The sequence below is a fragment of the Alnus glutinosa genome, chromosome 8 (genome assembly GCF_958979055.1).
Source record: "Alnus glutinosa chromosome 8, dhAlnGlut1.1, whole genome shotgun sequence".
In the NCBI taxonomy this organism is placed as follows: domain Eukaryota; kingdom Viridiplantae; phylum Streptophyta; class Magnoliopsida; order Fagales; family Betulaceae; genus Alnus; species Alnus glutinosa.
This window is the reverse complement of record NC_084893.1, coordinates 15,948,743-15,964,941: the sequence shown is the minus strand read 5'-3', so window position 1 is coordinate 15,964,941 and position 16,199 is coordinate 15,948,743. Positions and strand designations below refer to the sequence as shown.

At 41.9% G+C, this 16,199-nt stretch overlaps 1 protein-coding gene across 2 annotated transcripts in view; it reads right to left on the bottom strand.

Moving 5' to 3' along the window:
• Positions 1-15,130: 15,130 nt before the first annotated feature.
• Positions 15,131-16,199, bottom strand: part of LOC133875709 (UDP-glycosyltransferase TURAN) — a 51,447-nt gene continuing 50,378 nt past the window's right edge. For both annotated transcript variants that reach the window (XM_062313917.1, XM_062313916.1), the window contains 2 exons: positions 15,714-15,842; positions 15,131-15,406 (listed from right to left, as the gene is read on the bottom strand). In XM_062313917.1, the coding sequence (XP_062169901.1) occupies positions 15,383-15,406; positions 15,714-15,842 (153 nt within the window). In that variant the 3' untranslated portion in view covers positions 15,131-15,382. The remainder of the gene's footprint in view (positions 15,407-15,713; positions 15,843-16,199) is intronic.

The window sequence follows — 16,199 nt, the reverse complement described above, 5'->3', positions numbered from 1 at the left end:
AGATGCAGAAAAGAAAGAAGAGAAAAAAAATTTAATAAACAAGACAACTTGCCGTGCAAGTTGTGATTTTTTATTTTTTTTTATTTTTAATAAAACAATTAATAAATTTTAAAAAAAAATCTGGGGTATTACAAGAATGACCACTGAGATGCTGACTCCCAAAAGGCTCATCCTTGGAAGGAAGAGAAATAAGAAGAGAAGAAGTTAAAAGACCTGATTCTAAAGCTGGAACAACGGTGTGACCTTCTGACCGACGTAGTCCAATGACAGCACAAAGGAAAGACTTCCAAAGTGGACAATCTGTTGCAAAAAACGACCTCGCCGTTCACTAATGAAATGGCCATCTTTTGTCTCCCTGAGAAGTTAAAGGTCCCAGATATCCTGATTTATACCGGACTCAAAGACCTAGTTGAGCACTTGGATAATTTCTGAGCTTATCTAGATCTACATGGGACACCAGACGAAGTAGCATGCTGAGCCTTCCCTCTCACACTGTCAGGGACTGCCCGAGACTAGTTTAGGAGGCTTCCACCAAAATTCATCAGTAACTTTGATGACCTCCGAAGGATGTTTCTGACACAGTTCATGGCCGGAATAGTGTGAAGAAAGTCTGCAAGGTCCTTGATGTCTTTACATCAAGGCCGTAATGAGTCGCTGAAGGATTACCTCATGCGCTTCAACCAAGAGAAGCTCGCTACAGAGAGCCCGATAGAAGAGTTCATCTACTGTGCCCAGTTTCAGGGAATCAGGAAGGACGGGCCCCTAATGGCAGATTTGGCTCGGAAACCGCCACAAAATCTACACGAGTTTATGGATAGAGCTGATGAGTTCATAAACCAGGAAAAGACGCTCCGAGCACTCCTAGGATCCGACTCGGCTCAAGCATTCAGTTCTGAAATTAAGAAGAAGAAAAAGAAGAAAGACAACCAAGGAGGGGAGAGTGCTACATACAAGTTGTCTAAGAAGTTCCAAGATTAAAACTGGCAATCAAGAAGGACCTAATGTATGAGAAGCCCAAAAAGATACCCAGGAAACCGCCGGCCAGAACCGCACATCGGTACTGCTCCTTCCATGATACAAATGGCCACAACATCGAAACTTGCATATCCTCGAGAGTGCTGATCGAGAAGTTCATAGAAAATGAAAAAACTAGTTCGCTTTCTTGCAAACCAAAGGAGTGAGCGAAACCCGACTCGGAACCACCAGCGTAGAGAAGAGCGAGACCGAACCCCAAGATACCGAGAGGATCATAGGGACAAGCAAGAAAGGGCCCGAGACCAAGTGAGGGTTCCTAACCGTCGGGAAGATGATTGAGATAGGCGCGAAAGAAGTAGAAGTCAGGCGCGACATGGGAGTCAAGGAGACCTTCCCGAGATCCTTGTACAAACCGGGTTTCGATCTCATGAAGATAGATCGTGGAATCCTTATCTTGGCTAGATACCCTCTTATGAGTTTCTCAGGTGAACAGGTATTACCGATTGGTTCCATCGAACTCTAAGTCACAGCAAGAACTTTCCCGAGACCGAAGACCATCATGGTCAGACTCCTGGTGGTGGACCGGCCCTCGGCTCACAACGCGATATTCAGAAGGACAGCGTTTAATGAATTGAAGGTTGTGACGTCAACACCAGACTTGTGCACAAAGTTCCCGACTGACGAGGGGGTCGGGGTGGTGAAAGGCGATCAAAAGGCTGCTCGGTTATGCTAGAACATGACCCTGAAAAATCTTCCCAAGGAAACGAATCTTAGGGGGAAAACTAAGGGAGATAGGAAATAGCAATCACAGTTGGGGGAGCCGATCGAAGATTTAGAGGAATACGAAATTGGAGATACGGAGAGGAAAGTATGAGTCCGCTCACAACTCCCCCAAACTGTAAAAGAGAAGTTGGTGGCATTCCTACAGCGCAACAGTGATGTATTTGCATGAAGTCACAAAGACATGCCAAGGATAGATCTCTCGGTTATGGTCCACAAGTTGAATGTGGACCCGAGCTATAGACCTGTGAAGCAGCGAAGAAGAACTTGCTGGAAGCGGGATTTATAAGAGAGGTGGATTATCCCAAACAACAAGTGGAGGATGTGCGTGGATTTCACCGACCTGAATAAGGCCTGTTCGAAAGACAATTTCTCGTTGCCTTGGATAGACCTTATAGTCAACTCAACATCCTAGAAGCCTGTTTTCCAACTAGTCCAAAAGCCAATTACCAAGTCCATTTCCTTGAAAGAATTGAAGGGGTTGAGGATAGAGTTTCTTTTTAATTTCCAGGGTAGTAGGCAAGAGCTATAGCTCTTGAGCTTCATGGATACTTTCTCGGGTTTAACCAGATACATATGGATGAGGCAAACCAGGAGAAGACATCCTTCATCACCAACCGGGGGCTATACTGTTATAAGATGATGTCCCTCGGGCTGAAGAATGCGGGAGCTGCATACCAAAAGTTGGTGAACAAGATGTTCCGAGATCATATAGGCAGAAATGTAGAGGTGTATGTTGACAACATTTTGGTGAAGAGCATGCAGGCTACTGACCATGTAGTAGATTTAAGGTAGACGTTTAGTGTTGTGCAAATTTTATTCGCAAGCGCACGAGTCGTATGTAGCATAGTGCATACAAGTGCGAGATCGTATTCACAGGGAAGTGTGTGCAAACAAAAAAAAAAAATCAATTTCTATTTTAACATTGAGCCGCGTTTTGGATTTTTTTTTTATTTTTTTTTAAGAACGAAAAAATAAAAATGAGTAAACAAACACAAAGAAGAAAAACACTAAGGTATCGGTTGCATTCTATTCATAAATTTGATTCAAAGGAGCTTGATATTCAAGTTCTTAAACAAAACGTGAAACCATTTGATGAATCCAACTAAAAAACAAATCACAACGATTATCCCTTAGAATAGAAATCATCTATTGTATCCGTTTGTCAGACAAATCACAATGGATATCCCAATCTCAAAGAAATCAATCGATGTATCCATCGGTTGAAACACAACAAATATCCACTTAAAAGATAAAATTCTCAATCTAAAGAAATAAATCAATAAATTGAAATAAAACTCGAATATAAAATGATAAAAACATCAAATCTACGAACATCATGACAAAAGTATAGGTGTTATCAATAATCAGGTTTCATCCTCAACCTTAGTTGAGGATTTTAGCCTCTCATGACTAAAAACACCGAACAATCTTGAAATGAAAACATAAAGAAATAAAGTAAAATCACGAAAAAAAAAAAAAGAAGAAGAAAGAAAAAAAAAGAAAATAAAGAGACTAAATAACTTTAAATAAATTAAAGGAAATACAAAAGAAATTTAAACTTACAAAAGAAAGAATAAGACAAGAGCTAAAACAATGCTTTGAAGAAAGTTTTTTTTTTTTTTTTTTGAAGTTAAAGATCCCTTTCAATAGATTGAAACGAGACCAAATCGGTCTAATGTCCAGGGTTACAAAGAATCCATAATAAACTAAGTCAGAGGCACAGGGTTAGAGTATCCTCCACCCAGGCAAGGTCAGATTTAGACCACCATAACAGACCACAGCTGCTACAAAATAACCTAGCCAACAGAAGATGCCTCTACGTATACATAAGCCTCTACAAGATCGAGGAGAGGTCATACAATCTGTGTTATACACTAGCTTTTACAGATCAGGTTTTGATCTTAAAAAATAACGCAGACTGCCAAAGTAGACTATTACAATAGACAAAAACAAATAAACAGAACAGCTTTAACTTCATTGGTTGGCGAAAACCATGGAAGGGGCCAAAAATCATTCCCCCACATCCCCGTATTTCTCGGCGTTTTCGGAGCACCCATTATAGACCCATTACCAAATATGTTGGGCGGTTTTAGCACCTCATTGTGCAAAAGAGCAGTTACCGAAGGAAGAAACCGCTTGTCAACCAAACCACCAGCCCATCAGAACGCCGTTACCATCGTCGCTACAAGATCCCTGGAATTCCTGCAGACCCAAGATCACCGAAGCTAGCCGCCTGATCCCTTGGAAACCTCGCTCATTTGGGTTCGGTATGGGTGAACTCGGCAACCATGGAGAGGACCTGGACAGCCACATCATATAATACCTGCAGATCCAAAAACCCAAGCATAACAGCTAGGAAACCCACGAATCAAAGCATGAGGAATTGATGAAAAACCCACTCTGATTCATCAACCACATCCTCTAATTCACCGATCGGCTCTGATACAACATCTGATTTCACAAATCCAACATTTGATTTCACCGAACATGAAGAAAACCTCAGACAAAACATTAAAACAACTTCTCCATCACAAATCAGGATGAGAAAAAAACTACTCCATCCTCGGAGGCGCCCGCGACGCCCAATGAGAGGAAAACTAATTTATTGAAAGCAAAAACACACAGCACCACGGGAATGCTTCCCTCCTCCACATCAAACTACGCTTTTCCCCTTCGCTCTTTTCTCTGGAAAATAACTGCTACAGAGAAGTTTTCGTTTGAACCACCTATAAGAAAACTAGGTTAAAACCCAAATTTTACAAAATGGCTCCTCAAGGAAAAAGAAAAAGATATTCTGTAGGGCTTTTGGGTTTGCAAATTTGGCGCAAGCTAGGTTTCAAGTCGGTGCTGCTCTCTTTGGAAAATAACGTGTGCTGCCAAGTCTCTTGCACTGCCAGGTCATGCATAAAACATGTGTCTCGGGCTGCTTTGTTTTTGGAAAGAAATCATGTCAAGCAGCACCTCACGCACAGCTGCTGCTTTTAGAAAGAATCGGGTCTTCACATATTTGGTCCGGCAGTTGTCGGCGCAAGCTCTTTCCTTATAAGGATTGAGTCTTCTGTTCGGTGCTCCCCTAGAATCTTGGAGAAAAGCGTGTCTTCTTTTCTGCCAAGTCACGTGCACAGCTGCCCAGCTTTGGGTGTTTCTAGGTCTTACTGTTATGGAAAGAAGACGTGAAGAGCTATGGGTTATGGAAAGAAATGTCTTCTTTTGCTGCTAGCTGTGCATGGCCCGCATGGGTTCGGTCTTTATCAAAATAACGTGATGCCAGGTTTGCTCTTTTGCATGGAAAGAAAATATGTGAATAACTGCAGCTGTTTTTTTTTTTTTTTTTTTTTTTTTTTTTTTTTTTTTTTTTTAATGGAAAGAACTGCTTGTGCATGATGTTCGGTGATGCTCAACTTTAGAAAGAAATCGTGTCTTTTGCTGCCAGTTTTGGGAAGAGAACGTGTAAGGAAATTGCATGACCTGCTCTTCATCAATTGGCGCCTCCACCTTAAAGAAGAATGTAACATCCGTGTCTTATTTTATTCTGAAAAGAAATCGACTGTCCATCTCATCACGTGCAGATATCATGTCTAGGTCTTCTTCCGGTTTTAGCTCCCACTCGGTCAGCAACTTATATTCCCTCTCTGGCGGCGCTTGGTTTGCTTTACTTTTAGACAAAAAAATTGTTTCCTCTCTGCTGCCAGTATCACGTTTATATATCCCTTCAAGCACGGCTGCTAGGTTAGGACAAAACATTATTCTCTCCCTTTATGGTCACTTGAAGTCCTTACTGTAACTAAATAATTTTCAGGATTCTTTTTTTCTCATTCTGACATACAAATATGAGCACTTCATCCACTCCATCGCCCTTGTAAAACATCAAAGACAATCAGTTGAACTATCTCTGCAATCAAGTGCTCCATCACACATGAAAGCAATCTAGCAAGGTCTACAATCAGCCGCTAATTTTCAGCTTCTTTGCAATTTCACATAAAAATCGTTATTTTCTTTCATTGACCTGCAAAACACTAAAATACCAAAACTAACCAAAAATATCAGAAAATGACAAGACTAAAGGTTTAGCAAATGCAAATGAAGGGTTCCAAATACACAATATTTGGCACTCATCATTCAACACACTAAGGTGTTACAAGACGAAGTTGAATCTAGCGAAATGTGCCTTTGATGTCTCATCCGGAAAAATTTTAGGGTTTATGGTGTCGCAGAGGGGAAAAGAAGCCAATCCTGAGAAGGTGATGACAGTTCTAGAGATACAGCCTCCCAGAATGATAGAGCAGTTGCAGTAGCTGACCGGGAGGATATCAGCCCTTAATTAGTTCATCTCCTAGTCCACTGATAAGTGCCTTCCCTTCTTTAAGATCTTGAGGAAAGCTTTCTCCTGGAGCGAAGAGTGTGAAGAAACCTTTAACAAACTGAAGGAATACTTGATGAATCCGCCACTCCTAAGCCGACTGACTGACCGACCAAAGGGGAGATACTCTACCTTTATTTGGCGATATCCCCCTCGATTATGAGCTCGGCATTGGTTAGGGAAGAATCGAGAGTTCAGAAGCCGGTCTATTTCACCACCAAAGCACTTCATTGAGCTGAGGAAAGATATCCTCGTATTGAGAAGTTAGCCTTCGCATTGGTTGTCTCGGTCCGGAGGTTAAGACCATACTTCCAAGCTCATGCTATACGAGAACTGACCGGATACCCCTTGAGGAAAGTGTTGTAGAAGCCATATCTCTCGGGAAGGCTTGTGAACTGGGCAGTTGAGCTCGGACAATTCGATATTGAGTTCCATCCTCGGATGACAATCAAAGGCCAAGCTTTAGCAGACTTTTTGGTTGAATTTTGCAATATTCTAGAGAATGAAGAACTTCCCAAAGGAGCTACTTGGGTAATCTACGTCAATGGATCCTCCACGAACCAAAGGAGTGGTGTTGGGGTCACTCTCACTAGCCTAGAGGGAGAGAAGTTTCAGTATGCAATCAAATTGGATTTTGTCACCACGAACAATGAAGCAGAGTACGAAGTTGTTCTGGCTGGTTTATCCATAGCTTGGCAAATGGGAGCTACAAATATGGAGATCATAAGCGATTCCCAAGTGGTTATGGGCCAGATCCATGGAGATTTCGCTGCACAAAGAGACAGAATGATCAAGTATCTAGACAAGGTACGCGAGTTTCAATCTTCTTTTGAAAGGGTAGTGCTGGCAAAGATCCCCCAAGAAGAGAATGTCTGAGCTGATGCATTGTCCCGAGTGGGATCCGGGATGGACCAGGAAATTAAAGCCGCAAAGAAAAAAGTCATAATCAAAGTCGAGTCTTCAATCGCTTTGAAGTAGGACATAATGCAGGTTGATGAAGCTACATCCGAAACTGAGTGGGCCACAGATGTCATTCAATATTTGAAGAAGGGGGTGCTACCAGAAGGCAAAGCCCAATCACGAAAAGTAAAGCTGCAGTCTGCTCGGTACAGGCTGGTCGAAGGGATACTGTATCGAAGGGGGTACACTCTGCCCTACTCAAGTGTCTCTCGGCTACCAAGGCTGACTATGTTTTAAGGGAGATCCATGAAGGAGTGTGCGGGAATCACTCCAGAGGTTAGACGTTAGCCCACAAGGTGATGAGGGCTGGTTACTAGTGGCCTACGATGGGCAAAGATTCGGTCGAGCTTGTCAAAAGTTGTGATAAGTGTCAAAGATTTGGCAGGATCATGAAAAATCCTCTTGAAAATCTGAGTTCTATCTCTTCACCATGGTCGTTCGCTAAGTGGGGTGTTGATATAGTCAGGTCAATGCCTCTTGGAAAAGGAAATAGGAAGTTCCTTATTGTTGCAGTAGATTACTTCACCAAGTGGGCAGAATTTGAGGCACTGGCTACCATCACTACCGAGAATGTGACGAATTTCTTGTGGAAATCAGTTGTGTGCCGATTCGAAATACCCCACGCGTTCATCACAAACAACAGAAAACAATTTGACTGTGGACCGTTCCAAAAGTAGTGCGTTGAACTTCGCATTCACAATGACTATTCTACTCCAACATATCCTCAGTCAAATAGGCCGGTCAAAGCGACAAAAAAGACGTTACTGAGAATGATGAAGAATAAACTTAACTAGAAAAATAGTGCTTGGGTAGACTACGTCCCAAAAGTCTTGTGGTCATACCAAACGACGACTCAGGCACCGACCTGGAAAACCCCTTTTTCCTTGACTTATGGGATTGAGGCAGTGATCTCGACCGAGGTGGGCTCCTCAAGCTTCAGGGTGTCCCACTATAATCTTGGGTTAAATGATGAAGGAATCAGCTTGCACTTGGATTTGCTGCAAGAACAAAGAGACGAGGCACAGATAACATGGGCAGCCTACCAACGCCGAGTAGCTCGCTATTTCAATAAGACCATGAATCCCAGGAAATTTCAAATCGGAGATTGGGTGCTGAGAAAGGTAAACTTGATGAATAAAGATCCCGTGGAAGGGAAGCTTGTAGCCAAATGGGAAGGACCATACCGAGTGGTAAAAGGTCACAAGAAAGGAGCCTATCATCTAGAGTCCACCGATGGAAAGCTAATACCAAGAGCATGAAATGCAAAACACTTGAAGAAGTACTACCTGTAATTCTTATGTACTCCAAACTTATTCGAACCTTCTGAATAAAGGAACGAATTCACTTTTTCATCAATTGATTGTTATGGTGTGCGCATCATCTGAATGATGACTCTTGGGCTCCAAAAAATAGAAGAGTTACTTCCCTCGGACAAGACTTTGACAAACTTAAATGTTTGTCTAAGTTGTAAGGGGGATAGCTCAAAAATTTTGAAAACTGGTTTGTTACCTCCCTCGAATAGGGGGGTAGCCGAAAAACTGGTTTGTTACCTCCCTCGAATAGGGCGGTAACCTGAGAAGTTATCTCCCTCGAACATAACTTTGACAAACCTAAATGTTTGTCTAAGTTATAAGGGGGATAGCTCGAAAATTTTGAAAACTGGTTTGTTAACTCCCTCGGATAGAGGGCTAACCTGAGAAGTTATCTCCCTCGGACATAACTTTGACAAACCTGAATGTTTGTCTAAGTTATAAGGGGGATAAATCGGAAATTTTGGAAACTGGTTTGTTACCTCTCTCGAATAGGGGGGTAGCCGAAAAAATGGTTTGTTACCTCCCATGGATAGGGGGTAACCTAAGAAGTTACCTCCCTCGATCATAACTTTAACAAACCTGAATGTTTGTCTAAGTTATAAGGGGGGTAGCTCAAAATTTTTGAAAACTGGTTTGTTACCTCACTCGGATAGGGAGGTGGCTCGAGAAGTTATCTCTCTCGAACATAACTTTGACAAACCTGAATGTTTGTCTTAAGTTAAAAGGGGGGTAGCTCAAAATTTTTGAAAACTGATTTGTTACCTCCCTCGGATAGGGGGGTAACTTGAAAAGTTACTTCCCTCAAACATAACTTTGACAAAGGTAAATGCTTGTCTAAGTTACGAAGGGGGTAGCTCGAAAATCATGTTCAGCTATCCTCTCTCGGATAGGTGAATAACTCTGTGATTGATTGATTAAATCCCTCAGCAAATAACTTAGGCAAATCTGAATGTTTGCTCAGTTATTTAGGGGGGTAACTCAGTATGAGTCCCTAAGTCATGATTTGTTTGGTTACACACTCCCTTGGAATTAAGTTAGATAAATTGTTATTTTCTAGCTTATTAGGGGGTAGTTCGGTACTATCAAATTCACCAAAAGCATCAAACCCAACAAGTACTGAAAAAATTAAACTCAACACGAGAAGATTTCAGTCAAAAAAATAGATTCCATCGAAAGGAAAACTTCATTACAGGACATTTGAAATTACAGAAATTTCAAAACAATACAAGGCCAATACAAAAATTTAAAAGGTCTAATCCTTGGTATTTCCACCCTCGGTATATTCGGCCTCGACTGCATCTTCATCCTCGGTTGCAGCACCAGACGTGTGCTCGAAAGCTGGGAGTGGAACAAGTTAGGTACCACTATGAGGATGCAGAGCATTTTCACTCCAATCCGAGACGTTTGGAAAATGCTCGACTCCTAAACATTCGAGCTCTGAGATACCTCAGGCCGGTATGCGCAAGAAGCTCAAACTTAGAATTTCAGCGAGAAGTTGAACCAAGTGGGATAGAGAGCCAAAGTCCTAAAGTTCTCAAAACCCCAGTTGAAGCCAAGGGTCCAAGCCAAATCCCGAAGCCAGTTTATAAAGGAAAGTTGATTTGACAATCTCCTTGCCTTAGCTTTATAGTGATTATATTTCCTGCAAAGCTTCTAGTATTGGCTATAGGTTTCCTTGTACCGGTCCATGGCAGCTTCCTTCTCGGCTCCAGCCCAATCCCTCTCGGCCGAAGCTTGATCTTTTCCAACTGAAGCTTTCTCTTTTTTCGCTACCGCAGCTTTTAGATCAGCCGCCAGCATTGCCTTTTCGGCTTGAGAAGCAATGAGCTCGATAGCCAAACGTCTTTTTCTTTATTGGCCTCGGTTAAGTCGTTCAGAGTCCAGTCCAATGTTGCCTCGGATTCTTGAGCTCGGGCCTCAAAAGTATCACGCTGTTTCCGGGCCTTCGCATGCTCTTGATCCTGAGTCATGATGATTTAGTCCCGAGCCCTAAGTTCACTCTGAAGGCTATCAATCCGGGCCCTAAGTTCACTCTCGAACAGGATTGCTCCTTAGAGGGTCTTAAAAATTCCTCCACGATGCAGCAAGCTTGACCACAAGCTAAAATATCAAAGAAAGAGTTAGCCAAAGCAAGCGTGCAAATGTCAAAGAAAATAAAAGGAAGTGAAACCATACCGAAAGTTGGGAGTGCACAACCGCTTCGGCGTATTTCTCTAGAGTAGTCCTACCGAGACAGCTCATGCAGCCCTCAGGAATGATAGAAAAGAGGGCCTCCATAGGACACCCGGTCAAGTCTACCCCATAAAATTGAATTAGGGGCCCCCTCCTCCTAGAGGTACTAGCCACGTTGTTAGCCGGGTTGGAACTGGATGGATCATCCTGGGCCGGACGTTGTTGATTCTCGCTTGGACCAAGTTCAGTCCGAATTTTTGGAAGCGAAGAGGGTCCCTCATCCAGAGCAGAATTCTGGGTTGGACTATTAATGGGGTTTAGGGGAGAAGGTTCAGATTGATGCCCTTCCCCTGCATCTCCGAGATTTTCTTCTTGGCCCTGAGGGGAAGTGATGTCCATTCACTCAGTATCACTGATAAGTGCCAAATATTATATATTTGGACCCCTTAATTTACATTTGTTAAGCCTTTAACTTTGTTATTTTCTAACATTTTTTGTCAGTTTTGGCATTTTAGTAATTTACAAGTCATTACGGAAAAAGAGCGGTATTTTTATGAGATTTGCTAAGAAGCAGGAAAAGAAGTTTTCAGAGTCATTCAAACAAGGGTATTAGGGCTGACGTGGCAGCAATGCTGTAGAAACAAGGAGAGCTAAAACACCTAGAGGGAGCTCGAGCGACCTAGAAGTCGCTCAAGCAACTATTAGGGCTGACATGGCAGCCGCGGCAGACGCGAATTCCCTTGCTCCCGACGGCTGCAGACACTCCAAATCCTAGCGTTTTTTTCTCTTATTAGAATTTTGAATGGCAGATGCGCCATTTTTAAAAATATGGTTCCAAAACCATAGCATTCTTTTATCTTATTAGGGTTTTGAGGGTTAGATGTGCCATTTTGAAAATATGAGGTTTAACCTAATGTTTTGCTATAAAAACCTCATGATAGGCATCACTTATATATAGAACATTTTATATACACATCATTTTCAAGAGCATGTTTTTAGCTCTTTTCTTTCTTTTGTAATTTAGTTTAATTTCTGTTTTTCTATCTTCTATATTTCTTTAATTTCTTTAATTTTATGTTTTCATTACAAGTTTGTTCGGTGTTTTTTATCATGTGTTGCTAAATTCTCAACTAAGGTTGAGGATGAAGCCTCACCATTGATTAACAACATTTTCATGTAAGTTTATACTATCCAATTTTATGCGTTTTTTATTTCTAATTATTTTACTTCAAGTCAATTATTGAGATGATTCATAGATATTTATTGTGATTTTTGAATACATGTAATAATTTATGATAGTTTCATTTAATTGATTGCTTGAGTTTTTATTTATCAAAACGTTGGATATTCATTGTGTTTCGTTCTACAGATACATTTGATGATTTGGTTTAAACTAGATATATTTTGTAATTTGTGCAAAGAACGAATTCATTAAATGATTTAATTAATTTCTGAAGCAAAGTAGAACATATATAAGATTTGTATGGTAAGAACTTCGGATATGTATTGATGAACATGAGAATATGTTGGATTTGGTGTGTGTGGATTTTAAAACCTTAGTACCTTTTGTTTTGTTTTGTTTTATTTTATTTTATTTTTCTTTTATTCATAAAAACTCTAAAAATTGGAACTAGGTTAAAATAAGACTAGTTTAAATAGAGATTAATTTTCGCAACACAATTCCCTGTGGATTCGACCTGCCACTTGCACAAACACTATATTGCAAACGATTCATGCGCTTGCGAGTATTTTTAAAACTCACAACAATCATCACCCCTAGAAACATCATCAACTTCAACAACCTGAACATTCCTTACAGACGTTTGGACTGAGGCATCCGGAGCATTAGAGGTCTCGTCTGGGAGCTCATACTCCGGACAAACGAATGTCTTGGCTGCATGACAAACTCAGCTAAGGAAAAAGTCATTGTCCCTAGAGTCCGAGGCCTCTTTGGAGCGTCGTCTCTCTGCAAAACCTTGCCTTTGTGTTTAGCAAAGGACTTCACCCAGTGTTGGCTACGCTCTAGCTAGTCGGCCCCGGGAACATCCTCCAATCCTTCCTGATCAATGTTCAGACTCCTCGCTTCGGCATCCATTTCGATCTCCCGAGGAGGGCTTGGAGTCTCCCTCACCTCGGACACAACTTCCCCCACTACGTGGAAAGGAGTTATAACCTCGGGGGCCGATCTTGAAACTGGCATTCTCGAATTCAGTAGTGTCCTCGGCCTAGATATCTGGAACTGCCCCTCGAGCAAGGGAAGTGATCGGTTGCTTTGCATTCCTCATCAGAGGCACACGCATTGATGAGGCCCAACCACTTGCTACTTTTGAATCTTCCTTTTAGAGACTCCCTTTGAAGCATCTCCCAAAGCGAAAATTTTGGAGGTTTTGCTCTTCGCCTTAGAAGGCTTCTTCAGAACACCCCCTGGCGCGAAAGCCTCCGGCGCATCAACTTTCTTCCTTAACGACTTACCCTTTCTATCGAGCAAAACCTTGCTCTCGGGGATGTTGTAGCCAAGATATTCCCTCATCGCAGCATCGGTGACGATCTTGTCGAAGTCAATCCCGTTTGTTTGATTCGGTCCTTGCCGAGAATACATTAGCATCTCGACAACTACGACCTGTTCGGCAACATTTAGGGGAGGCGGCTCCCTTAGATCACCTGCTAGAGGCCTCCACACCTGAGGGATCCTTCAGTCCTCCTCGAGAAGCACCACAGAGCTAGGACATTCCCACTCCTTAAAAACCCGGAAGACCTGCTGCTCCCACTCGTTATTTGAGTATCCCTTCTTCAACCAAATGAATGACGGGTTCTGACGAACTTGGAGCTCCACAACCCCGTCTTGGCCCATCTTCGGTCAGTAGATGTTAAACAATTGAGGAATGCTCATTTAGGTCCCGAGCACTTTCCTCCATTAGATGTACGAGGCAAACAAATACTCCAAGCGTTCGGAACAAGTTGGCTCGGGGCGATCATTAGAAACAGCAAGAGATCCCGAGCGAACTCCGGGAATGGAAGCTGAAGGCCAGCCATGAACATCCTCTCGAGGAGATGTGTTGATTTCGTAGTTATGCTGAAGAACCTTCTTGTTCTTTGCAGATAACACCGCAGCCCAACGGTTCTCAAGTGGCACTAGCACAGGGTTGCCTCTAGCCTTAACTTCTTCGGCCGGATTTTCCTCCTCCAAGAGCTCAAGTTGAACGTCGGAAAGGTGGCCGGAATCGTTATCGAAAGACATGTCAAAGAGGCTTGGTTGAGAGTTGAAGGAAGGAGGAAGAGAGATTCGAGAGAAAGGGTTGAGGGCGAGGAAGCTTGAGAGTGAAAAGTGAAAAATGAGGAAGCGAAAGAGGAAGATGTATAGAGAGGATGCAGTTAATGCGCCAACTGGTCACACGTGCCCGAGAACCGAAGCGACAGCCATCAAATCACTGATTGTCGCATGTGCCCAGGGATTGAATCGACGTTATCATTACAACCACTATTCTGAAATATAAGATCTATCACCAAGGTGGCACCTCAAGTTCCGAAACCCGGAATTCGAGGTGCCCCTCATCATGATTACTTCGAAAAAAGGTGGCAAATAAGGGGTTCAAAATTCAAAATTCAAAAAATTAATTCTCTTACATTCAAAATAGAAATAAGAGAATTGGGGGGTAACTGTTAGGAAAATTATCATTCTCGAGAACAAGTGAGCCCATGACAGCGCCGAGACCCGGTTGGATTGACCAACTCAAGGTGATCCGATCGGGCCTCTAAATACCGGATGTGAACCGCACGACTTAACGAACGCCCCGACCACCAGTTCGGGAATGTATTCCTAATCAGGAAGCTTTGCTTCGGGCAACGTAAGAAGAACCCATGTATACTCCACATCCTATTGATCCTAGGGTCAGATGCTTGGGGATCACCATAAAAAGATGTGAGAGAGATACGGAGATCCCTGCCCCAATAGTGTTACCGAGGTTCGCAGGACCAAGGTACATCTAATCTAACACATTAGAGATTTTTAAGGACCGAGATCCACTCCATTTAATACACCCTAGATTTACGGGGTCAAATCAGGCTATCAATCTTAGAGGAAATCCCGGGATCCCTGTCCATTCCCAATCTAGAATGGATTCGGAGTCCCAAAAAATCCGGGACCCTCAGATCTTCCAACTACTCCAGTAAGCCTATAAATAATCCACTACCTAGGTATTTGAAGATTCAGATTTCTCTGATCTCACTATCAGAAATTCTCTACTAATTTAGGCATCAGAGAGAGGAACACCGGCCAATCCCCAACGTATTCTCGTTGTTTTGCAGGTTACCGAAGGTGCGAGGTACTGAAGGAGCGAATCAGAAAATGACACATCACCAGACCGAAAATTGTACCAACAGAAATTAGCAACTGATATTCCTTGTTTGAGTGGCAAAAGATGTGCATGCTACTCTTCCATATCAGTTTTTGTGTTAGGATCACACCAACAGTGGTCATGTGGTACTCTTTCAAGCGATAAAACATAAAAACAGAACCTAAATAGCATCTCCCTTGCACCAGAAAATTAGAAAAGGACGAGTAGCACAATTAACCAGAAATTTTAGTTAATCAAAATCTATTTTTCAATTTTCATTACAGTCAAGTAGTTTACTATCAGTTCTTTAAGACAGGAAAAAAAAAATCCAACAGATGAAAATTCCAACTCAGGACATCCAGTTTTCCTGAGATATCAACTCAACATATAAAAGTAGCTAACCTTTTAGTATAATACAAAAGATGCGACCGTTAACTGAAATTGCTAATATTACAACATTGTAATCTTTAGCCAGATACCAAAAATTAATCAAAGTTCTGAGAGATAACCTGCAAGTCAAAATCTCTCATGAGGTTCAGAAACACAACAAAATAAAAAATATCAATACGATTAAATAAAGATATCGAAGAAAAAATGGGGAAAACACGGAATTATAAGACAGTCAACAAAATACATAGATAGGACTAATCAGCCTATTGCAAATTGTATTATCCCCTAAATTAAAAGCCACCTAAGGAACTCAAACATGAGGGGAGGGGGGGGGGGAGAACCTCAACAATTATCATTATAAATAAATGTTATGTATCCCATATTTCACCTACTATTATATATGAGGCTATGAAAGAATAGACTTGCCTCAGATACTAATGGCTTGGCATGCGCTTCCCACTCGGCAGCCCACCTTGCAGATGAACCCATTTCCAAGGTTCCATTTCTCAGCAACTTCAAAGCGTTACATCCATCTGGAAAACCCTTGAAGAGCATCTGAAGATTCAAAGATAACTTAAAGGTTTTCTCCAAAAACTACCCAAAGTAATTTAGTCAACGATATTGACAGATCAATGTACTGAAACTAGCACCTTTTGAGTAGAATTACTGCACTAGGATGTTTCCAGTTTTCACTAACTTCAATAGCTAACTACCTCAAGATATTAGATAATGCACCAAGATATCAAAATAGGTAAAATGCATGGGAATGTAATAGCAATGCATTTTAGTGGAGTGAGCAAAAGGAGCAAATTGCACTTATTTGTTGACAAGGGATGCCAAAGCATAGCCTTTTCTTCTCTTGTCCTGGATGTCCATGGGGTGTTGGGGGGAGGCTGTTTTTATCTGAAATGA